The 25099-nt window shown below is 46.9% G+C and overlaps 1 protein-coding gene across 2 annotated transcripts in view; it reads right to left on the bottom strand.

The window, feature by feature from the left end:
• Window positions 1-2222: 2222 nt before the first annotated feature.
• The window catches only part of UNC5C (unc-5 netrin receptor C), a 270802-nt gene continuing 247925 nt past the window's right edge, over window positions 2223-25099 (bottom strand). For both annotated transcript variants that reach the window (XM_052776063.1, XM_052776053.1), the window contains 6 exons: window positions 22045-22213; window positions 19487-19720; window positions 14310-14459; window positions 13905-14069; window positions 9220-9398; window positions 2223-8986 (listed from right to left, as the gene is read on the bottom strand). In XM_052776063.1, the coding sequence (XP_052632023.1) occupies window positions 8821-8986; window positions 9220-9398; window positions 13905-14069; window positions 14310-14459; window positions 19487-19720; window positions 22045-22213 (1063 nt within the window). In that variant the 3' untranslated portion in view covers window positions 2223-8820. The remainder of the gene's footprint in view (window positions 8987-9219; window positions 9399-13904; window positions 14070-14309; window positions 14460-19486; window positions 19721-22044; window positions 22214-25099) is intronic.

The following is a 25099-nucleotide window of genomic DNA, read 5'->3' as shown; positions in this document are numbered from 1 at the left end:
GCACTGGAGCAGACACTTCCAGGAGTCTCAGGAAGAACAGCTAAAGGTGAGGTACCTGAAGGAAAAGTCCCTGAAGATAAGGAGGGAACTGCTTGGCCAATGCAAAGACTGCAGGCTATGGCAGACCCAACCCATGGGGGTGTCGGAAACCAAAGGAAACTTGAGTTCGGCAATACATGTAGACAGGGTGGGAATAGTGGTATGGACAGAAAAGAGCTTGTCTCCTGTGAAAGCTAAGTATGCAAAGGGAAAGGCAGACAGACACCAGGAAATCTAAATGCAGTCACTGTGTCCAAAGTGGGCATCTTAGTTTTGCAGAAATCAGCCCTGCCCGCAGCTCAGCTCTCTTTAGCTGTGGGACCACGTGGTGGCCAAAGTTACCATTGAAGAAGTTATGCCTCGTGTCCCTTGGGATACAGATCCTCCCTTCACGTCATAGCTCCAAGTCCTCTTCATATATAATCTACCTCTTCCTATTATGGGGAAGATAATAATGAAATAATAATAATAAAAAAAGAATAGTTCTCCCTCCGTGTTGCCAAAGGTCCAGTGGCTTTTGGATGGAGTAAACCTGTCACTGGCGCTTGGCTGCAGCTCTGGGCCATGCTCGATGTACTTGAGCAATGCCCAGTATTTCATCCGGACTCGGGGCATCAGGTCTTGGCTCAGTAACCTGCCAGTCCTGCCAGTCCCCAGCTCCATCCCCAGTAGCTGCAAGGGACAGCTGCCTGGGCTGGTACTGCGGGGCTGCCCGTGCCCGTCCTCCGGCAAAGAATTGCTGCCCGTTAAGTGCAAATAAATTACAGGAGCCGGTGGGCATATATTGCCTACATCCCAGTTTTAGCAGAGAAGCCAGGGAAACGGAGGAGCCTTGTGTTACTGACACACTTCATTGCGGAGCGTTAAAGAAGCCAGCGGTGTCCCGTGCTCAGGGAGAACAGCCTGAGCAGTTGTCTTCTGCCCACCGTGTAGCTCGCATTAAAAATTGCAATGGGGGGAAATAAAATAAAGCTACCTTACACCTTGAGAAAAGCTTGCTGTAATCCAAGGGGATGGGTTTTTAAAGGTCTGCCCTTTTCCAGCTGGACTGCAGGGACTCGCAAACCTGGCAAATGCACTTGTTGCCACATTCTCGGCTTTTGGGCTGTGTGCTCTTTGGCTTCGTACACTATCGGAATGCTTCGGCTTTGACTTAACCTTGACTTGCCTCTTGCAGGGAGAGCCGCTGAGCGAGCACGTTGCGTGGCCGTGCTGGCAGGCTGCGGGTCTGGCGTATGAGACGGCAAGGGCTGAGCGTTCCTCGGCATGGCACAGCCGGAGAGCCCGAGGGCCGACAGGCAGCCCTGCACCCCCAGGGCATGGGATTGGGATGGCACAGGACGGGATGGTGCTGCTGGGATGGGATGGTGCTGCCCTTGGCAGCGCACAGGCCCCCGTATCGCCTCCATCCCGGGCAGGATGAGCTCCTCAGCCTGGGCCTGACCTGCTGACAAGGAGCTGGCTGTAAGAGACGACTGTTTCCCCACTGCCACCCCACACCTCAGCTGGGAGAAGCAGCTGCACGGCTGTGCTGGGGAATTGCCTCTTGCACCCCAAGAAATTTAATACTGAGCACAACAGGGCTAAGGTGAGAAGCAACCACCATCTCTGACAGTGGGGAGCGGGTGCAAGAAGGGTGAACTTCAGTGTTCAGGCATTGTATGCACCTGGCTAAATCGGACATAAGCAGGTATTGCTGGACAAAATCACCTTGCCCAAGTGGCATTTAGTTTGCCTCCCAGGCATTTGTGACGAGACCAGTGGGCTGCTCCCCTCTCTAACAAAAAGGCTGGATGCAGGGAGGGGAGCTGAACTCAGCAGCTGAGGACACGTTTTCTTGCCTGTTGCTTTTCTCCACCTTTGACTGCGGCCACGAAATGCAAACCTGAGGAAAACTGTCTGGGGTGAATCCTCCTGTAGCTGCTGAGGTAAAACCCCATGGGGATGCACGAGGATTTACGAAGTGCAATGAAACAGCCTGCATGGGCATGTGCGTGTCATGAATGAATGGTATCTTATGAGGCAGACTACATCACAAGGAGTTCTTGTGTGCAGAAACCTTCCTTCTGAGCAGGTAATTTTTTTTTGAAAAAGAAACTAAATAAAAGGCTCCTCTTTCCTTCCAAACTTCCAGGAACTAAACAATTGAACACAAGGTAGTGGTGTATTTTTTTTTTTTCCAGTTGCTTATAAATATAATTTATTACCTGTTTAAAAATTCTTTCTTACACTTTGTACATGTCAGGCTGACAGAATAAATGCAGGCATTTACAAACAGAGGGAAGGAGAAAAAGGGAGGGGGATAAGAGGCACACTCAGAACTAGTAAACCACACCTCCACTGTACAGCAATACAAATAATGCAATGGCTAGCACTTCTCTGGTAGTAAGTCTTTAGAAAAGGAATTGCATAGAAGATACAGCAATAGGGAAGTCAAAACCAAAATATTTATCCAGATCTGAATAGTAAAGAAAACAAATCCCATGAACCCTGGCACAGCTGAGACATGGGAAGAGGAGGGAGAAACGTGATACACCCTCTCGGCCCAAGTCGCGCAGACGTTTCATTTCCTGCGGGCCCTCCTTCTTTGCTTTGGAAAGGTACCAAAGGTACCATCTTAACTTTTTTTTTTTTTCACTCTTCAACATTAACAGACGGAACATGTGTTAGCAAAAAAGTCTACCACACAGATGTGCCAAAACGGTAATGCCAAAACTTCTCTCTCTCAGTTGTGTTACTCACCCTGCTTCAAAGTAGGTTATTGGCTCATGGCTGGGGGGGTGTTTTTGCAAGGCGCCTTGCAAGATCTATGGGAGAAGAGTGTTTTGCTTCTCCTTCTTCCTAATTTTCTTTACTTTCCAGACTGATTTTGCTTTTTATTTGTATTGTTTAAGCTCCCAAATTTACTGGCAAGCTGTAGCAAGAGCCAGCTGGCAGCAGCCAAAGAAGCTCTTGGGGCCACGCAAGCTTTTCTCATCTAGGGGCTATTGTCCCACCAGCTGCAAGCCGGCAGCTGGAGACCGGAGTGCCAGTACTCGGAGAGCCACCTTACCGCTGCGGGAGGGCTCTGCCCGATTACATCCCACTTCTTCACAGGCATCCAGAAATTACGCGCATGCCATGGCATGGGTTGGTTTTGGAGAAAAGGGCAGGCCCGGGGTACAGCACACATATAGCAATTCATCTCTGTAAGCAGTCAAGGAGACTGAACCACTATTAAATACATTTAACCAGCATCACAGAAAATGTGAAATACCTATTCAGTGATGGAGGTTTGTGGGAACTCTGGATTATCACTGCTTTTTTGTACAGGCAGAGCTTATCAAAGGACTTTCAGATAAAGGGATTTTCAGATTTCAGGGAGCAGGTGTCAAGCTTTAAGGACAAGTAAGTAAACTAAATGCTCCTATTTCAAGCAAGGATCTTGACCTACCAAACTTGAGGGCTCATTTCTGTGGCTTTGGTTCAAGTCCAACTCTAATTCCTTGCCAGTTTTTACTCTGTTGGCTCTCGATGTACTGCCTATTTGACCTTGCAGTGATGATGCAGCACTGAATTTTGACCTTCACCTTCCCAAGCAAAAGTTGGTCATAAGAGGATGCTCACAACTAACATCAGAGCTAAAGGCCTCCAGCAGCAGTTGTCCTTTATTTTCTCCTGTCTGTCTGTATGTACATACACACATACACTTTGCATTTCTGTTAAATTCCCACTTCAAAGGGTGTCCGAGATACATGCTTCAGCATTTAAAAATCTGCAGTGCAGTTCATTTTATGAACTCAAGGTTTCACACACAAGCTGGGAACGGACTGCGGTGGTGACCCCAAAGTCAATACCTCATTGGAGTCCTTGTGGGAAAAGGGCCAAAGGTTTGGTTTCCATTCACAAACCACTGGCATCTTTGCACCGCCTGATATTAAGTAAGCCAGCCTGCAAACAATTAGTTACTTTGTGGCCAGATGAGAGCCAGAGTAATACCTGAAAAGACTTCTGAACACTTAGTAAGATAGTTTGCAAAGTGCCCTGGACATGAGATTAAAAAAAACCCCAACCTCAACAGTATCATCTTGTTTAAAATTAACCTCAGAGATGTGGTAACTACTTGGCTAGAGCATACAATGGTCTAAAGGCCCCCCCACCCCTCCCTTCCCCATACCCCCACCCCCCAAAACAAGAAGAAAAGGAGAACCAAAAAGAAACTATTGTAGGTAGCAATACAAGACATTAGGACACTGTCCACAATGACGGACTTACAGCATGTAAATACATTTATTCTATATGTAATCAACAGAAATAGCAAGAAACCCAAGGAACAGACATGTTTTGCTCTGTGGGCATCCCAGACTCCAACATGTCTCATGAGTGTCTGCATTTCTGCCAGTGATGTGGAAAAAAAAGAATCTCGGTCTCCCATGGAAGCAATTCTTGACTGAAGAGACCCTCACTGCCTCAAAACTTTCGTGATTCAGTAAAACAGCACTTAGGTCTTGCACTGTTTAGGGAGATACAATGGATCAGCTGTGATCAGAAAATTCAGAAAAAACCCAACCAAACCCCAAACTTACCCTATACACTGACAGCCACCTTTACAAGAACACAACACAAGAAGAACTGAAGAAAAACTCAGGTGAAAAGGACTGCCTCTGATAGTGTTTCTTACTCGGAAATGAGAGGTTTTCCTTGAAGTCAGTAGATATTTCATATATATTTATATAATATATATATTATTTATAGCGCTAGCAATCAACATGTAATGAAGAGATGGTGTGAAGAGCAGCAAAACTGCTGCAGCACATAGCCGAAGGTGGACAACTAAAAGGATAAGCATTTCAAAAAGTAGTAATAACTGGAGGATAAGAAGCCTGCAGCCATTTTTTTTTTTAAAAGCAGATGTGCTCACCTGACATAAAATGTTACAACAACTTTTAAGGGTCGGTTCTGTCTGCCAAACTTATTTGCCACTTTCAAGAGCTGCCCCACGGGAAAGCCTTTTCCCGAGTGATGTTTCTCGCTGTAGCGGCGGCAGCATGTTGGAGCAAGGGCTCAGCCCCACGAGATGGCACTGTGTCCACGCAAGCCAGGTGGAGGGACTGCTGCTGGTTTTTCTCCCACCAAAAATGATATTCCCGAGCAGATCTGGCCACCCTTGCTTCCCACCCTCCCTCCTTGGGGCAGCAGGATGGGGGATGCCGAGGGAATCCGTACCACCAGCCTGTGCCAGAGCCCTCTCCCCAGCCACGCACCCTGCCACTGCTGTACCCCTTGGAAAAAAGAAAAAAACACTGAGCAAAATTAATGCAGGGGGAGTGTCATGTGAGGTGGGAGCTGTCATTAGTAGCGGTGGCAAAGCACGAGTGCGGAGCTGCTGGGATGAGGTGTAGCTCTGTGGAGGAAACTTCCCCGTGCCCGGCAGTCCCTGCTTCTCCCTGCCCTGTCAGGGCGGAGGCAGCTGGCATGGTGCAGCACTGGGACCCTGCAAAGGCTGGTGGAGCAGGGTCTGGAGAAATTGTCTAGCCCGTGCTTGGAGCAAGCGAGGGGTTTCTGAGCAGTTGGGGTGGAAGAAGAGCAGCTCCACCTCCCAGCAATGGTGATGCCGCTGCCCTAGCTGGCAGTGAAGTTCTTGACCTCCATCCACCTCTGTGGATGCTCCTCTTAATCAGAGCATGCCCTTTCCTCTCAATAAATCCCCTTTACACTGACACTGTAAAAGGAAAATGACCCAGAATACTTTAAGAAAGATGCTCATCTGTTTTTCTTGAGGGAGGCATCGGGGGCTAGGTCAGAGAGCTGGCAAAAGGAGCGTCAACTCATAGTGATACAGATAACTATGATACACTTTCTGGCAAGGCCGCGGTGAGAAGGGTGCACGCGCTGTCCAAAAAAGCAAAAGCTGAGAGCTGGGAGTCCCAGTGAGCCTGGGCATCGGCTAACAAAGACTGAGCTGAAAAGGGGAAGGGGCCAAAGGACAGTTCAGCTCATGCACCTGCCTTGGAAGAGGAGTCACACAGGAAGGGTGAAGAAGCATGAACTAAATACAACTGGTTACACCTGAAGATGGCACAGGAGGGAGAAAAGCTGAGCCCTATCTTTTAAGAGCCATTTTAGAGCTCCAAGGTGAGTAAAAAACATAGGGAAAGGGCAGAGCTGGTTGCCCCAGTCAAAGCCTCCTGAAGCTCAAAGCAAGATTTCCATTAGCATTGCAATGGGCTGCATCAGATGCCCAAGGTGAAAAAGAAGATGGTTTGTTGTTGAAAGGATGCCCTTGGCATCTCCATAGTAAGAGAAGGTGGGGTTTATGTGGCAAAATGAAGACAGATGTTGAAAGTTAAAATGTATGTCCTCTGGTCTCTGGTTTTGACTGAAATGCTGGTTTGCAAACTGCCGGGTTACCTCTTACGAGGAAGGGAGCGCTTTGTGATTGCTGTCCAGTGGTCAGTCAAAACCCTGCTGGTGTCAGGGAGCTGAGAAATTAAAAACAAAAAGTCCCAAGCCTATGAAAATGTCAAATGGGAAAAAGGTCAGATGAAATTTTCCTTTCATTTTGACCAATGACATTTTCAAAGTTACCTTTAAAGGTGCAATCTGGAAAGCCTTGGGGGAAAACAAAACCAAAAAACACAAAAGAAAACAAACCAACTCCGGTCTTGGGAAGCACACGGAGTGGGAATACGTGCGTGGGCAGGGACATGCATGTGTGCACGACAGCAATAACCAGGGCCTGGCTGGAAACCTGGAGCGGCCAGGCTGGGGAAGAAAGCCTTTTTTGCACCAGAAGTAGAGAACAGACAAACCTGGCAGTAAAACTACTGCGGTCCTATGTGCTGTCATGTACCAAAGAGTCAGTCTTTTCACTGAGCAGAAAATAAAATAACATTTGCAGTGACAACCAAAAAAGCAAGAGTTCGCTCCTTTTGCCAAGTTCCCACTTCACCTGTTTGTGGTGGCCAAGAGGGACATGGCTGAGAGGGACAAAGGTCCCCCTGGTCAGCCAGCAAGGACCTGCACCGCCCTGCCCAGGTGCCGGCGGCAGAGGGAGTGCTGAGAAGGCAGCAAACCGCAGTACACGGGATTTCGACTTCACCCCGTTGCCCTACACTGGCCTACGCAGCAGAGGCTTCCCTGGCTGCAGCAAGCCTGGGAATACCTGTGGAGAGCCACCGAGTGCATCTCACCCAGAAATGTCCCAGCAGAGGACTCCCAGTAGCCCTGACCACCACAAACGTTATGGGAAGCAGTGGGTTTCAGTAAGAGCAAGTACCTGCAGCTCTGCGGGAAGCTAACTGGAGCTGCTGGCTCTCAGACCACTTCAAAGCAACACAAGACATACGGAGGCCCACCTTGGATGTACACATCAGGTGGTCGATGTCAGTGCCTCCACATGCTTACACCCGTGCTCCTGAACCAGTGGTCTACGTGTATTTGGACTGGGAGGCGTCAGTGGTTCATAGCCACTGTCACTTGGCACAGGATTACTTCTTGGAGCAACCTGGAGGCACCAAGGTGGTGCAAAACATCCTAGGGAGGGGTGCTGGGTTGCAACCTTTGCAGGTGCAGATCAGTTACTTCAGCGGAGCGTCACCAGTTTATACCACCTTTGCATCGGGCACAAAGCACAGCAATGCTAACATGAGGTGAGCAACCTGTGTGGGCTAGCAGAGGACTTTGGAGGAGGAGCACGATGGCTGGAGAAGGGAAGGACAGACAGCATATCAAGGGACATGTCCTAGAAGACCTTCAGGAAGGGGACAACAGGTTCCATAAAACCAGGAATAATTCTGCTGCTGACAAAATTAGAAATGAAGTAATAATGGTAATAATAATAATAATAATAATAATAATAATAATAATCAATATAGTCCTTGCACTAGATACTAATTAGTAAATAATTATCATAGCAACTTCTCTTTTTTATTTTTTTCTGGGTTTCTTTTTCTTCCCCAAACCACTCTGAATTGCGTATCTGGCCCCCTCGTATTGCAAAGGGGTAGAAAGGGTGTTGTTACATTGTGAATTGAAAATTAACTCCAATCCTACATTCCCTACTGTCCTACAGCTATTCTCCACACAGGCTCAGTGGGACTTGATTGGGGAAGGAAGGGGACGTTACGTGTGTTCCTGCTTAGCACCCAGAGTACCTGCTTTCCAGATGCACACCTCTTAAGCTCTGATTTTCTTGCTTTTTTTTTTTTTTTTAACAAGTAGGTCTAGGAAACAGAACAATGACAGGAGGATCATTGTGAGACAATCGATGTGCAGAATTGTAGCCAAAATCTGAATTCACCAGAAACCAATAAGCTGAAATAGCCACAACCAACTGTCCATAGCTTTGTCTAGAATGGCTTTAAACAAAAAATATAAAGAGCCATGGACAGTCTCCTTACCCCTGTCCAGAATTTGATGTAAACAACATCCATAGAAACTGGGATTGTTAAGAAAGTTTATCCATATATCTGGATAGCAATAAAAAGCGTTTCCTAGGAAACTGTAAAATCCTGTACCAAGCAGTGTACAGCCAAGCCGAGAGGAACATTAGGTTGATTTATATTTTCAAGGTACAAGTTTGCATGATTTCTTTTAGATCCTGTGATAATGTACAAGGAGAGCACGTGTGAAGGTCAGGGCTGGTTTTTTTGTTGTTGTTGTTTGTTTGCTTGCTTTCTTCTCTGAAATGTCTCTTGTGTAACTAACTCATTGGTCTGGGTTTTCGTTTCAATTCTCGTTTGTAATAACAGGGCATTACCGCTCCCTGCGTCTGTCCTTCCTGTTCACGCCAAGGCTGCATCAGTAATTTCCTTCTGCTGCCAAAGAAACAATGGTTTCGTGTCTTCCCATTTCTTCAAGAACCGCCGCCAGCATGCTCAGGTTGCCATCAGGGAAATTCTGGGCTTCCCAGAGATCCAGGATCACCCCGGTGGGACTTGATTTCGTAGCAAAATAATTTAGGTACCTGCAACAAGCCAAATGGAAACTCATTTTTTTGAGCTGCATGAAGGCTACCTGAATTTGTATGATTTCAGCCCATCCCCATTGCTGGTGCCGGCAAGATGCTCATCTCCTGTGCAGTCAGTCTGACCAGTCCGTAGACACATCTGCTGTCACTCATCTTCACCAGGACCCTTTTGCACATACCTCCCGGGGGGGGGCTTTGCCGCCCGACAACGCATAGGCAGCCTCGCTTACCTGTCCAGTTTGAGCTTGTGGGCCAGCATCCGCCAGTCATGGCCCCTGGTCTGGGGTGCATCCAGGCTGCTGCACAGCTTCTGCCTTATTGGGAGGGGGATGCTGAAAGCGCTGGGCCCTACTATGGTGGTGATGGTGCCTGCTGAGTCCATAGGAGGATAATCAATGCCAGTAGGTTCCTGAGGTTGGAAAGAAAGCAAGGAAAAAAAAAAAAAAAATACAGCAGTTTTGTTACTGAGTGCAGAGCTGATTGTAGAAGTGTATCCTCTGAGACTCAGTGCTTTTACTTGCATTAGAGGGAGAGCAGCCCTCTGCTAATCAAGCGTTTATGTTAATCAGCTGAAAAAGAAATATTTATAACTGATTTTGGGTAGACAGCAGATTTTTGTTTTTCTTTTTCTTTTTTTTTTTTTTCTTTAAGGGTGAAGATTACTATGGCTGGACAAAATTGAGCCCAGCTTAATTAATCACTTACCTACTGGAAATAATGAAAGACCAGGCACTTTTTGACACATTTCAGAGCAAATTGCTACTACTAGGGCAGAACAGGGCTTTTCCAGCTTGGCTAGCAGGAGCCCCTTCCCAGAAGCCCCCCAAGCTCCCCACCCCACATGCAGCCAGCACTGGGCTCACGCTGCTGACATCCCTTTGGCAGCACCCATACTCTCTGAAGCCTCCGATGCTGGGCGGACCACGGAAGGTTGGTTAATACCGCCCCAGCCCACAAGCTGATCCCTCATTTTCATGCGGCTTTAAGTCTGTGCTGGAGATACATGGAGTGCGTGTGCTCAGTGGGTGGCCGTCGCCCTCCTGCCCATGACCAGCACTGCACTCAAAGGCAGTGGCAGCAGTGTTTCAAGGGGAAAGTCACCTCCAAAGCCAGCCTGTCCCCTGTGGGTACAGGGTTGATGCTCTCTGATGTGGTCTCCCAGCTGGGAGGCTCCCCGTGACACAGCTGTAATGTGGCCCTGCTGGGAATAACAAGAGATTGGCTCTTCTGGGCAAGGATTTGATCTCTTTCTTGGCCTGGAAGGATTTGGCATCCACAGATAGGTAGAAAGAGGGGCTCAGTAGCTGGTAGGACAAGGGTATGGTCAATTTGTATGGTTGGGTTTGCTTAGGAACAACGAGGTGCTGCAGGGCAGCTGAAAGCCCCACCAAACCCCATCGATGCCGACTGGCTGCCTGAGCATGCAGTGGGGACGCTCCTCCCAGGCGCAGCACTTGTCACCTCCAGCTAGCAAAGCATGCGATGGAAAAAGTGTCAAGCAGGGCTGGGTCTCCTTTCACACCTCTCACCCGCCCTCTCAATTGCTCTCCTTTGCAGCATGACAGGCCTGAGGCCGGGCTGGCAGAAACAGGGGAGCTGCTTCATCTCCACCTCTGCCCAGGTCACAGCCCTGGGCAGCCAGAAATACCCGTGTAAAAGACTCCTTGTTAAATGTCAGTTTGTTTTCTCCTCTGTGAGCTGTCTTGTTCCTTTGTATCAAGCTGGCTGCTGGGAAGGCCCTGTAAAACCTGAAACTGTCTCAAAACCAGGTAGTGCCTGGCTTAAGCTGCCATCGCAAATCCCCCAGGGAGCTCGCTGGTGATGCTCAGTTACGCGCATGTCCTGGTTTCGGCTGGGATAGAGTTAATTGTCTTCCTAGTAGCTGGTACAGTGCTATGTTTTGGGTTCAGTATGAGAAGAATGTTGATAACACACTGACGTTTTCAGTTGTTGCTAAGTAATGTTTAGACCAAGTCAGGGATTTTCCAGCTTCTCATGCAAGAAGGCTGGAGGGGCACAAGAAATTGGGAGGGGACACAGCCAGGGCAGCTGACCCAAAGTGGCCAAAGGGGTATTCCATACCATGTGATATCATGCCCAGTATATAAACTGGGGGAGTGGGGCTGGGGGGGTGGCTCGGGAACTAACTGGGCACTGGTTGGTGGGTGGTGTGCAATTGCATTGTGCATCGCTTGTTTTGTATATTCCAATTCTTTTATTATTATTATTGTCATTTTATTATTGTTGTTATTATCATTGTTAGTTTTTTCCTTTCTGTTCCACTAAACTGTTCTTAACTCAACCCACAAATTTTGCCTTTTTTTTCCCTGATTCTCTCCCCCATCCCACCGGGTGGGAGGGGAGTGAGCAAGTGTCTGCATGGTGCTTAGTTACCAGCTGGGTTAAACCACGACAGCGCAGTCTGTGGTTCCCCCCCCCAAAATGTATGCAGAGATGGAAAGGGGAGAGCCAGTATCTGTGAGCAATGAACAGAATTAAGCCTCTTTTGACTCCACTCATTTATCCACAACAACTAATTCTCTTCCACTCTATAAATATGCCTTTATTTGCATTTTTTTTTTTTTTTTTAAGAAATGGCATTTTAGGCAATCAGTGAAATTTCTAACCAAGGAAGGTTTACGCCACACGGTAATGTCCTCAGTGAACATGCCCAAAGCAGTGCCAAATGCGGCATCCCTACCTGGGCACCAAGGCCCTGCATCACAGACCGTCCACCCCAACCCCACCACTTCAGGCAACGAGCTACTGTCCTCAAACTGCCTGGCAGCAGCTGTAGAGTGGTGACTGGTGGCATCACAGACACACAACCTTCCCTTTTTAGTCTGGGCCAAGGGACATAAGCGACACATTGAACCAGTGCTGCCCTGGCTCTCGAGGTGACCTGCTGCCCCAGGTGCACCGGGATGGGTGCAGAGGGAGCCCAGGTATCTGCCGCGGTGCCCTGGGGCTCTTTCGGGTGAGTACTGACAGGACAAGATAAAAAGGGGGCTTCAAAAACAAACAGTGGGAGACCTTTATCTCATTCTTCCTCTTGCCTCACGAATTTGCATGTTTTGGCACTCATTGCATTTGTATTTTTGAAATCCCAGTGGAAGACACTGTATAAAGCCAGAATAAGACAGTTTAATCTGCAGAAGTTTTACATCTTTTACAGGGGAGAAAAAAGAAAGCCCATAAAGGGAGGATGCAGGAAACTGTCTTACTGTATTTTTACCACAGGTTGACAGAGGCAGAGAGGCAGAAGAAAGGCACCAGCATGGTCCTGCAATGCCTAACCACTAGCTGCCTGCCTCCCCCACAAGAAGAGAATAATGTACGCAATTTGAAATCACCAGGAGCAAACCAAACCAGACACTGTCTCAAAGCAGGGACAAAACCACACCCTTACATGGCCTAGTTAGTCATCAGAGGAAAGTGTGAGGAACCACAGCTAAGGTTTCCTGATGCCTGGTCTGGTGTCTTTATCACAACAACCCCTTCCTCTTATGCCTCTAGAGGCATACACATTGGTTTCCAGGTTGCTGTTATTACATTTCCAGGTAACTTCTGTCATCAAACCAGCTGAGTTTTAGGTTTTTTTGTAGTAACAAAGTTGACACAACCCTGTATGCCAGCCCTTAGCAGCCCAAGGTCCTCCTGCCCCTCACTTGGGCTCAGGAACATCACTCCATGTCAACCAGGAGGAGCAATTTTGCAGTAGGCAGCCTTGATAGCAGCGGTATTATTCCCTCCCTCTATTCATCCCTGATGGATGGGATCACAGCACAAGACAAGAATATTATCCTGTTCCCTCTGAATCCATTACCAGGCCCTATTACGCACAAGCAGCTGAAGATGATTATAGTGTATACTTGCATTTCATTAAAGTTACTCTCAGTTCTTTCTTTTCTCTGCGAGGTTAAATTAGAGATTACCTCAATGCAGCACTTATTACAATAATTGTTTATGATACTTGTTTTACCATCTGTCTTTAATGCTGTGTAGTCCCCAGCTGAATATGTAACTTTACACCCAATAACCAAGCAGATGTTATGGGTAATGGCAGACACTGTCAGGGCCCTACAGCACAAGTAAGTTTTGTCTGTGGTCTCCCAGCCCTTCCTCAAGTCAGCCAGCAGTGATTGCTGCCCAAGAGCCTGCTCTTCATAGCCACCAAGGTTACCAGGCACAAAAGCCACCAGCACATTCACTGAAGGCAACGCCACTTCACACCTGAACGTGTAGTTTGGTCTCAGCCCTAAGCTTGACTGCCCCAAGGAGTGAAAATTCTCCAGGTGCTACATGGCGTCAGCAAAACTGTTCCAAAACTTATGATCATTTTTCTATTGGAAAATGTCAGCCGTCAAAAGAAAAATTGTTGAAGATAATAGTCAGGATTTGTAGCAGTAGCAAAATCTGAGAAGTCTATTGCAACTAGACTATCTGATATTCCCTCTTGCACAGCAGTTATTATGTGGGATCAGAGTGGAGTGGCTCATGCAAACATATGGCGATGACATTTTCCTATTCTCCTTCCTCCCTCTCCAGGGAAATGTTGGGGGTGATGGTCTTGTGGACTGCCAGGAAAAAGGACCATGCAGTGCTTTGCAAGATGCATTAGGGAGTGGCGGGAAAAGAAGTCCTCCACATAAGGCTCAGAAAGGCGGCACTAGCAGGGAGACCATAGCTGCCCTCCTCCCTCCCTTGAAGGGGGGACACTCCCTTCCAGATGAGAGAAACTGAAGGAAAATGCAACAGGAGATACAAAGCAACAACTTAATCCATCCCTTATGTCCATCCCAGCAGTCAGGAGGAAAATGGGAAGCACTAAACAGGTAGCAATGGGAAAGGATATACCTCCTTAACCCTCCCATGTTCCTGTAGTTGGATAGAGAAGTGCACCAATGTCATTTACCTCTGAGACAGAGCAGTTGAGCTGGAAGATCTGCCCTTCTCCTTCAACCTGCCGCACGCAGAGTTTGCATACCAGCTCCAGGGTATTCAGGCTGAACCTTTCCAGCGTGAAGGTGCAGTGCAGGCTCCTCTGGCATCCACTCCAGATGTGGTAAAATGGAATTTCCTGCAAGAGGAAAGCAAAAAAAAAGTATAGCAAGGGAAGGACGTGGGACCAGGGTGCAGATGCTATATGACCAGAGACCATGGGCTCCATACCACTGTTACTGCAAATGGTCCAGGGAAAAAAATGTTCACAGTACTGCAACCTGGCACTGGGTGTTTTTTAAACAAACACCCCTGTGTGTCACTGTATTTCTTTAAGCGTCACTGCTAGGATCCAATGTGAATGGTTTGTGATGCTCACCTGGTATTTAGCCAGCAGTTTGCTCTTCCAGAGAGAGTGGGCAATGTCGTGAATGGACAGGCGGAGGTTGTGGGTGCTTCCCTTGAAATGCAAAGCTTTGGGCTCCTCCAAAAGCTGCCCACCCATCTGCCGCTCGAGCTGGAGGACCTCCTGCAGTATTGCAATAAAAAGAAGAAAGTGGTCAGGTTTCATCAAGACAGCACACTGGGCTTCTGATTCCTCAAGATTGACTGCTGTAATTGCTGTAACTTGTGTAATACAGGGGAAAAAAAGCGCAGAGTTGTGTTTTCCTGTGAACCGGAATTGCATTAGTGGATCTGACTATAACCCCCTCGCCCCCTTCATACAGCAGCAGTCCAGCAGGGATGCAGGCACCCATGTCTCATTTGGGAGACACAGTGTCCTGTCCTATAAGCAGAAAACTTAATTGCATGCTATGAAATTGAATGCAAAGACTTTGTATACAGGCCCTGTTTGAATACAGAACTATGTCAGTCTTCTCCATTGCTTATCAAACTGGACATCTAATGATAGATTTACTATTTTGTTTTTGGAAGCTCTTATTTGTGTAGGTCCTGCTGATATGGGACCTGTGCATACCACTGGTCCTTCAGCTTGTGGCCTCCTGGCAAACTGCTCTGTGGCAGAGCGGTACAGGAGGTAACTGATGCCTATGCTGAGACTAACCGTCAAGCGGGATGGTATCAAAACAATGCAAGACACTGTGACAGAGCATTTTGTCCATATGAATACATAGGTTCAGGGTTACTGAAATATTGATCTTGTAATTAAAAGCTAGTAAGACAAGAGTCTGGTCATTTTCTGCAGCTAAAAATAAATATGTGCCTGTAGCTAATGAGACCACAGTGAACCGTTGCCTACAAACAGCCTAATTGTAGTCCACATGGAGGCCCGTTAGAAACCAACACAGCTGAACTCAGTCATATTTAATTACAAGAGCCAACCAACCAACCAGTCTCACATGGCCAAAGCCAATCATGCACAGAGTGAGCACACTTGAGGAGTACGTGGGCACACAAAACCAGGATGCTACCCCAGGCCAACTAAAGGAGCCTCTGTTTTAGATAAGCACAAAACAAGCTACTCTTGATCATGTTCACGATCTAGTTAGCATACAAGAAAAGCACCTGTCCCTGGCGAGCCCAGCACCTGGCAAATACTGAAGCTAAAATGATGTTTGTTTATCAGCCATTAGAGGAAAAGAAACAAAATCAGGAAACCTTTTAAATTAAGGTTATGCCAATGAATCAGTTCCAGCTTCTTTCCAGTGCCCCCTAATTACCTCGTCAAGATGTCTAAAGAGCAATCGATATTAATTATCTGATTACTATAGATCTTCATTATGTCCAAATTACCTCCCTGGAAGGGCCAGAAGATGACTCACAGCACTGCGTGAGCTAATAGCAGACACCACCTCTCAGGCACGTGGGGCGCCGGGGCCGAACGACCGCTCCTGACAGTGCAGCACCAGTTCTGGGAGCTGCACTACTGTGGGAAAAAACATTGCAGCGTGATGCTGCACCATCCCACCCACGAGATCTGGATGTCTTGTTTCAATATCCCACTTTTGGTAACCACCCTTGATCATTCTAGCCCCTCTACGGGCTCCAACTGGAGGACGCCGAGCAGCCCATGCTTCTCCCATGCCGCTCAGTTAATTAATTCAGAATTAATTTGGAGCCATGATTTGCACAGCCCTTCAAACTTGCAGGCTGGCTTTAGCCATACGGCATTTTATTTAGAGCAGTACTTATCCTGCTGGCTGGTGCTTCTATGCTCTCCTGAGCTGAAACCCGAGCTGCACGTTGCTTGCCCCATGCTGAGGTGGTTCCAGCCACCCTCCCCATCGCCTCTCATCATGCCTGTGAGCCACGACTTCATGCCCTTATGCCTTTCCGAGGAGAGGGAGCTGTGTAAGGCATCACTCCACTGTCAGCGTCACCAGGACAGCCACAACCTGTATTTGGAAAGGGCTTCCTCATTAATGGGTCACAAGCACACAACAGCATTCAGTTTAAGCTGTTGCCTTTCTTCATTGGAGGAAAAGATACACATTAAGTAACTGAGAGAAGATCACACGCCTGTTGTGCCTGTTTTGTTGTTTTTTTGGGGGGACAGTTACTGTGCAGCATGAGGAGGGTTGGGGGATGCCACCCTGTTACAGCCTGAAATCATTCACTTGCCTTCAGTGTGAGAGGCAGCCTTTTCCGCGTGCCCGGCTGCTCAGCCCCCACCATGCTGCCACACACAGCTCACAGACATCAATCTCAAAGCCATACGTGAATAAACAGAATAAAGCAGCTGGATTGCTTTACAGTTATCGTATTATTACTTTTTTTTTTTTTCACAGCAGACTAGCTTGGGTATCCCCCTCAAAGTGGAAAAATCAGCCTTAAAAAAAGAGGCCAGTGCTCGAGGTCACAGCTACCCTCACCCTTCCCCAAAAAGCATTTTGGTGAGCATCCCATCCAGGCGGCTTGGGATCCTGTGGGACAGGGGATGCTGCATGCTTGATCAGCTCTGAGCCCACTCTGCTGCTCCACAGCCCCCAGGAACCCTGCCAAGCCACTACCAAAATAACTGAGCCCTTATTGATGACAAGTCATTACACTTCCCTACTGTACTGCAGGCGCCGGCAGTTCAGCAGCAAGCGCTTACTCTGCATGATGAGAGGGAAAAGCCTGCTGGATAAATACTGCACTGTGTTTTATACCGCAACTGCTTGTCTTCCTTTGGTGGCTGTTAGGACACATTCAGCATATGGCACACTCATTCCTAGTTGTAAATAATAACAGAATGCATTCAGTTGCCTATTAAAATAAACACATAATCCCCTACAAAGGCTCTTCCAAACCTCAGACATCCCAACGTAGGAACATCTCACGCTGCTCTTCCCTTCCCTTGCCGTGCCTTGCCCGGAGCAGCCAGCCCCAAGACACCGAAACGTTGCAGCTGGTGCCTCGCCTGCTGCCTACAACTTTCCCACCCTCTCCAAATTACTTTTAACCTCAGGACCCACTGGTCCAGCCCCGTCTGTACGCCTTGACCTGCACAGCCAGCGGTAATTGCCCCGTTAATGCCTTCCCTTTAGCAATATGGCAGTGCCGAGGACCTCCTCCCAGCACGCTGGGGCTGCTGTGGTGCCAGCTGTTGTGAAAGCACGCAGCAAACACCCCAACCTTTTTTTTCTTTCCGAATAGTCATAGTCTGCACAACACTGTTGCACAGGGCTGGTGTGTACATACTGGGTCGTACACACCGGTCCATGCTCAACCCTTTCATCTACAGCTAGTTTACTAGGTTCATTTTTTTTAAACCTTCTCCTTCCCCAGACCTTTCATTTTCAGGGAATTGCAATTGATACAATCATAAGAGTTTGTGGCCAGCAAGTACATGTGCTTGTCCTCCTGTAAACCACCAGCGAGCTGGGTCTTGAACCCTGTGCGTGGCCTTCCAGTCTTCGCGTGGATGTGCCAAAAAAGATGAAAATTAAAATGCACATACTTTGCTGTAAAAAAGCAGTAGGTACGAGTGGGATGGTGGCCGCCTGACTTTGCTCATCTTTCCTCACCAAATTACAAGCTCGCTTTGGGGTCTACCTGCAGCAGCAGCCCAAGGACTGGCCTGCTCCCCTCCCAAACACTGGGTGCAGCTTCTCAGGAGAAAGATGGTCCCTCCATGTTGCTCAGCGCCTCTCCTGATCCCTTCTGCTATCACACCAAATAGGATTAACTTTACCTCACAACTCTCCCCACAGTCTATTAGAAACAAACCAACAGCTCTTGAGTAACACCTAATTGGATTCCTCCAGCTCTGACTGCATTAGCTGTCTGTCCAAGGCCCCTCCGACTCACTTATTATTACCTCAGGCCTTGACGAACCCGTGGAAAATTGTATTACGCTGCACAGGCATAAAACCGTCAGGACTTTTGAAGCTTGATCGCTATGAAAGATCCTTTTCACTTTTTTTTAAAGAGGAAAAACAAAAGGGAAATCAGACCGGAGAAAATAATTGTTTCTAAAAGCCTGATAACACCAATGCATTGACAGAGGCCAAGCTCCCAGGCCCTGTACAGACAAAACCAGGCTGAAGTCATGATATGCCTGCTTCAACCCTTATACTTTACTGCCTTTCCTACATTTAGTGAAAGAGTATCCCCCCAGCAAAGCCTAGGCAGGCAGGCCTTGATATCAGATAGTACTGGGGAAGAAAACAGAGTGTGCCATTCACAGTGATGGAAGTCACTGCTCTGAAAAACACAAACATCTCCCAGCCAGTATATGTGGGTTTAAATCCCAATAATTCCCATGTGCAGCTGAGGAAACAAAAGCATACACAGCACCAGGATGACTCTGCTTAGAGTCAGGCTTTGAACTCATTTTGCTGCAAAGAGGCATTGGGAAGTTGCACTGGCTACAATTGAAGAAAAAAACCCCCACCTTTTAATAAACTCCAATCTTACATGTGCAGTTGGAGCTACATGTTTCATGAGTGCATCTATTATAGATACCACCTGTATAAATACAGGTATTTATAAAGAGAAATAGAAAGTATGGTTATGTATCTGCTCTTCTGTATGTAGTGAGTGTATGTCTGTGTGCATGCCAGAATTACGCAGTGAGAGTAAGATTATATAGTTAGAGATAGCAACAGCCTCGGTTTATTTCAGTTGCGAATTCCCAACACAAAAAGCGGCACGCGAAGAGGTGTAATAAAGCAGTATGAAAGCAGGCAGTGATTAACAGCCCAGAAGCTTCTTTTATCATTATCAACTATTTACAAAGAAGCATTTATATGTTTCCCCATCTCTGGGGAGCTGGCACTTAGCATTAAAAATACATGAATAACGAATGAAGCCCCGCGTACCTTATGGCCTTTTAATAATGCAAAAATCTTAGGATTCAGGATATGATACAGGTAAACAAAGGAAAAAAGACTGGTGGGCGGAAAATAGTGTGAGATCCCTATACAAAGGACAATTTACAGTGTGTGCGGGTTAAACTGTAAAACAGCAGCTTGTTGTCAAGCTCTTCTAATCAGAAAAATAACCCAGGGAGCAGGAATACACGGAGCAGAGGGTCTAGTCACCACTATGACTGCAGTCCTGTGAGAGCTGGAGAGGGAGAGGGAAAGTGAGCAAGAAAGCAATAACCACCTTAAGGGCATCCTGCGTGTCATCGAGGCAGTAGACCCGGATGCTGTACTCCAGCGAAGAGCAGGACAGTGGTCCAAAGATGGCCAGTTTGAGACGTTTGGCTGCTGCTTTGGTGATTGACTGTCCCACCAAGGCATACGTGCTGAGGGTTTCTGTCAGGATATGGCAGGCCTCTGGGTCCAGCTGGATGTAGCACGGAGTGGTGAAGTTTTCCTCCCCGACCACAACCACATCCTAAGGGAGAAAGAGGCCAAGTTAGAGCTCCTGACCCCTCAGAGCTGCTCTCCTTTGAGACAGCAATGCCCCTTTCAAGCCTGGATGATGCACAAAGTCCTTGCTGTTTGCACTGTAGATTAATCAAGATTTAAAATTCCTGCTTCTGGCTTTTCTCCTGCGTAGGCGTGGGGAGGGCATGATTTCTCTGAGGTGATGATGGTGGTAGAAACCTCCTCCCGTACAACACTCCCCTAAGACTTGTAACTCTTTCCTCTGGACCCTGCAGCAGCTTTTCAAGCCCTGGGCAGAGTTAGGCAAATAATGAAAATATCACCAAAACTTTATTGAAAAAGATATTGCAGAACTAATCATTTGGTGACCGTGATTTAACATCAGTAGTCACAAGCATGTTGAATAAATAACCACCCTTCACTTCCTAAGCATGACAATAAGGAGTTATAAAAACTCAAGGAAGGGAAGTAACCTCTACGATGGCCGAATGCCACATCTACATGAAATATCACCTGCTGCTTCATCAGAATAATCCTCCGTGACGAGACTGCAGGATGAGAAAAAAAATACATACAGCCTAAATGCAGACAGCCTCCCCACCCTGTGTGTAAAGGAAAACAGCTCCCTTGCTAATTTCTCCATTCAACCCTGCGTGTAATATCCTGCACGCAACACAAGGTGATTTGAATGGCTTTAAGAGAGAGCAGAAGCGAAAAAAGCAGCAGCTGATGATGGCCACCTCTTGCAAAGCCACCATGTGCCACATGATGCTCGGCAAAACTCATCTGTTTCACCCCCACTGCCTGCAGGTCTGCAGCACAATGTACACATCTGGCAGCTGAGCAGCGTGGGCTCAACTGAAATTTGGCATTAAGCTCAGGCCCCCTAGTTTCAGGAACGGCAAACGTGCCATATTTGCAGGGGTGGCACAATCCTTCTGGAGGGTAAGTTGCTGCAGCACTGATTGCACGCCCCTACGGCCACACCAGCAACTGGCTCTGGCAGGAGCCCCTGGCCCTGAGCAATGCTGCAGGGGTGTGCAAGCATGCATGCACACGCGCATGCGTGTGCGTGCACGTGTGGAGCTCAGCTTGGAGGAGCTGCTCCAGAACTGAGCAGAGGAAGATCACCGAGTGATGGCCAGGGACACTGCGGGTGCTGCGGAGGCTGCGCTGGCACCAGACCTTGTGCACAGCCGGCGGAGCAACCACTCTGTCAAGGGCAGGAGGATGATGAGGGAGAAAATGAAGAGGTGCCAGTAACACACAGGCACAAATAAGGAACATATGTGTGGTGCCAAGAGTCAGGCCGGTGGGGTGCAGATTAGTTGGCGAGACAGACCCGTGTTCGCTGCATGCTCCTTCCCAGCGTGAGGAAGAGCCAGTGCCGCAGGCAGGGGGACAAATGCAAGAGCCGTTCGAAGGCAATGCTGGACATGGGGCTCTTGCTGCTGTCAGCCCAACTGCCTTCAGAAGCCACCCTGACCTTATTAAATCTACCGGTAGGAGAAAGTAGCCTTGCCAAATTAATTATGTGAGACCAAACTGGTGGCAGCAAGTACCTAGGAGCGCAGGGCTGGAGAAGAAGGCTCTGCCAGGATGGCCCAATCTTGCCAAAAGCATCACTTTATGCTCCAGTTACAGTAGAAGATCCTTCTGCCACCCTGCCCCGGGACATCCTCCTGCTGCACTACTGGCAAGGAACCACCCCAGGCTCCCACCAAGCCTGCACTGCCCAGCAATCCTTGTGCAGCTCCCCTGAGTTGACAGGGTGCAGAGTTGGATCCTGGCTGCGGGAACTGAAGCAAAGTGATGCTCCACCAACATCTTCGGAAAAACAAAAGAAACACCTATACATTTTATTAAGCTGGATGAAGTGTTGGTGCTGAAGCAGGAGATCATCTGCAACACTATTTAACTTTCTTGAAAACTATTCTGTAAAAAACATGTTCTTCTTTCTAAAATCAAGTCAGAAATTATTTTCAGCCACTGTTTTTTATTTTGCCTTTTCTCTTCCTTCTGTCCCCATAACTTTGGCACAATATCCTGCTACAACCAAAAGCTCAAGTGCTGAAATCCTGTGATGAAGGCTATTTCATGGAAAATAGCTAGAACTAGGAGGCACCAAACTGCCCCAAGACAGCATCTCTGCATGACCACTGGGCAGCTTAGACACCTGGTATTGAAGGGCACTCCTGCCTGCCCGTAGCAGCCATGCATCTCACATGGAAAACCCAAAATACAGGCATCCTTGTTCAGAAAGGCAGGTGAAGGTACTAGCAGAGAGCCCTCCGCACGGTCAGCACACAGGCTGGAGCTCTGGAGCCTCACCTCCCATGGCCCCTGGGCAGCCTGGTGCTTCAGCTGGATCTGCCAGTCCTCCGTGTTCGGTTCTGCGCAGTGGTGCATGGTTAAAATGACAGGCCGGGTTAGCAGGGCTCCTGGTGGGCCGCAGCTCACCACCGGTGTCAGCAGGGTTTGGCTGTCTTCTACAGGCGGCCTGATGAGGAGACAGAAAGATGGATACGTTAAGTAAGTTGAAAAAGGCAAAAAGGTACATTCAGGTATGTAAAAATAAAAAAATCCTTCTCTTAAAATAAAAAGATTGTGCAAGCAAAGAATGGGTGGGCATGGTTTGGGCCTGGTGTTTTTTTTTCCAAATCCCCCCCCCCCCTTTTTTTTTTCCCAGATATCACTCATTTGTCAAAATGCAAGTTTAGGTGGCAGCATATTATAGACCTCACTTGCTGAGCACCCTCCACTCTGAAGGATCCTTGCCGACTGTATGCAGAAGCTTCATTTCACCCACTGCTGAAATGTGGTCACTGCTGCTTTTGGCAGTTGTTTCGCAGCATATAAAAATGAACAGTGGCTCTTGTAAGCACCATGTGTGAGAATTATTTACTGTCTGGACAGACAAAATTGAAGAACAGAGGAAGAGAATGAACTAACAAGCACGTGTGAAACCTAGTAAGTGGTATACAGCACATCTGAGATGTGCAGTTTGAGTTCAGTCATCACCAAACCCACTGATACTCTATTTTACTTAGAAGGCATTCAGATCTACTAAAATGGCTATTGCAAATACACCTGCAGGGAGCAGGTGTCACCTGTGGCAGGGGAGAGAGGGCCAAGGGATGGTAAGGAATAGTGCAGAGAGCAAAACACACTTGCAAAGCCTGAGATTTCTCTTGATAACCCAGAGCTGTTCAGTTAAAAACACGGGTATTATCCAGTGCGCTTGCTGTCAGTCACTAGGAATGGGTGTTATGGGAAATTGTATAAATATTTAGGATACATAGCATACACAGCATACACTGTAGTTTGTAAATGATAAAGCGTGTGTGTGTGTGTGTGTGTGTGTATGCCTGTGCATGTGTAAACTATCCCAGACCAACTGCTGAGGAGCTTAAAAACAGAGGAAGCGTGAGTGACTTTAACTATCACGACATCTGGTGTATGACAAATACAGCTGAATGTGCCTCATCAGCTGCCTTCTCTAAATAATATAGAGGACAAATTCATGATCCAGAAAACAGCAAGCGGGAGATTAAAAGTGTTCAATGTGATCTGCGCTTAAACTCCAGATCTGCCCACAGGACATCCCATCCTCTGCTCCAGCTAAGGGTTCAATCCCTTGTTGCATTTACAAATACTTGTATTTACATCTGTATTGGTCTTAGTGGAATTAGTTGAGACAACATTAAATACTGTTTATTTCTGTAAGTCTTTGCCTCTACCAAAAGAAAGAGCAAAAAAAGTAGCTGTAATCTTAGATAACATTTTCAAGGAGGCTAAATCAGGACAGAAGTTGTTCCGATATCCAATTTATTGCAGCTATTCTGGCTATTGCAAAGATATGTCCACAGGCCTAACCTAATTTTGTCCACCTTAATTCTCCCTGAATATTCCATAATCTCACAGAAAATGAAAAACTTTTGAGAAATCTTTTTCAAAGTGGGACAAAGGCACTTTTGAAAAGCATCTCATTGCTACAAAGGTTGTGGGAGGTTTTTATAACATTTGAGAAAAAAAAAAGGTCCAGCATGGAAAAATTTAAATCTATGCAAATCAGTGAATCCAGATGATATGCATCTGTGGAAATTAACTGATGAGTTTACTAAATGACTTAACAATTGTTTCTGAAAAGCTGTGGACTGGAAACAAACAGCTGCAATATAGCTGCCTTTCAAAAAAGATGTAAAGTATAACAATCTGGACAGCTATCGTGTTATGCCAGATATTTTAGCTTAACAAACAGTACACAAAAGAAATGAAACACTAGCAGATGGAGTACCTAGTCCAGCTCCTCTTGCATGCTGTACAGATCTCTGGATTCAGATTAAGAAGATCAGGGATCACTCTCTTGCAAGACTGAACTGAATAAATCATTGGGCAGTTTTTGACTAAAATGTTGCTTCTTTTTCAGACTCATTTACTTCAGGGTTTTTTTTCATAAGAAGCAACAAGAAGCTTAAAAAAATACTCACAGTGTGGCAGTGGTTTTTAATGGTTATCTACCTTGTGCATTAATGGATATTTTTACACTCTCCTACAATCTAATTCAGGAAATTTCAAAAAACGTAATGTCTTATGAGAAAGATCTTTCAAAATTACAATGTTTGTCTGGAAAGCTACAGATATGACAAGCTATAGACTTAATCATCTGGTTAACCTAACTTCATCTAAAAGACTACTGACCCATGAAAAAGGAAGGAAAAAAATTACAAGTTATCATAGATTTTTGGACTGAATTACAAAACCAGCAGTCAAAAAGAATATAGCAGGGAATATATCATGATTGCCATAAAAAACCTCATACAGTGCCTTTTAGGTGAAAAATGAGTTAAAATCGACAAGAATCTGAGCACCGATGCATGCAGTTAAAAAAAGCCAAAAGGTCATTAAAATAATATGGTATTGATAAATCATACAGCCTAAAGTTGTCTCAAAGTAAAATTAAGTTTAGTCACTGCTCCGTGACAAAATTTTGTTAGGTGTTAAATTTTAGGACTCTGATGGAGGGCATGATTCTGCGCTGCCACATTTTATATCCGATTAGCACAAGTATAAAAAATGATGCAGAACACAAAGTTGGGAGGCGCTCCAGACTGCACAGTCAGCAAGTGAGATGGGAAGCAGACACAAGCCTACAAAGGACATGCAAAAAATAGCAAGGCTTAGTATTTTTTCCCCAAGTTGGTAAACAGCATCTTTGTCACCAGACTTACTACATTTATTGCCAAGTGGATGAGATATGTGTGCTCCTGACCTGGGTATTTATGATACAGGACACTCTGATGAGTGAAGAGCAGAAAAATGGGCCAGTTGCGGGGGTGCTTGACTTTGCAGTCCCAAATTGCCAACCAGACATGCATCTGAGTCC

Source organism: Harpia harpyja, chromosome 2, assembly GCF_026419915.1.
Source record: "Harpia harpyja isolate bHarHar1 chromosome 2, bHarHar1 primary haplotype, whole genome shotgun sequence".
Taxonomy (NCBI): domain Eukaryota; kingdom Metazoa; phylum Chordata; class Aves; order Accipitriformes; family Accipitridae; genus Harpia; species Harpia harpyja.
This window is presented reverse-complemented; position numbering and strand designations above follow the sequence as displayed.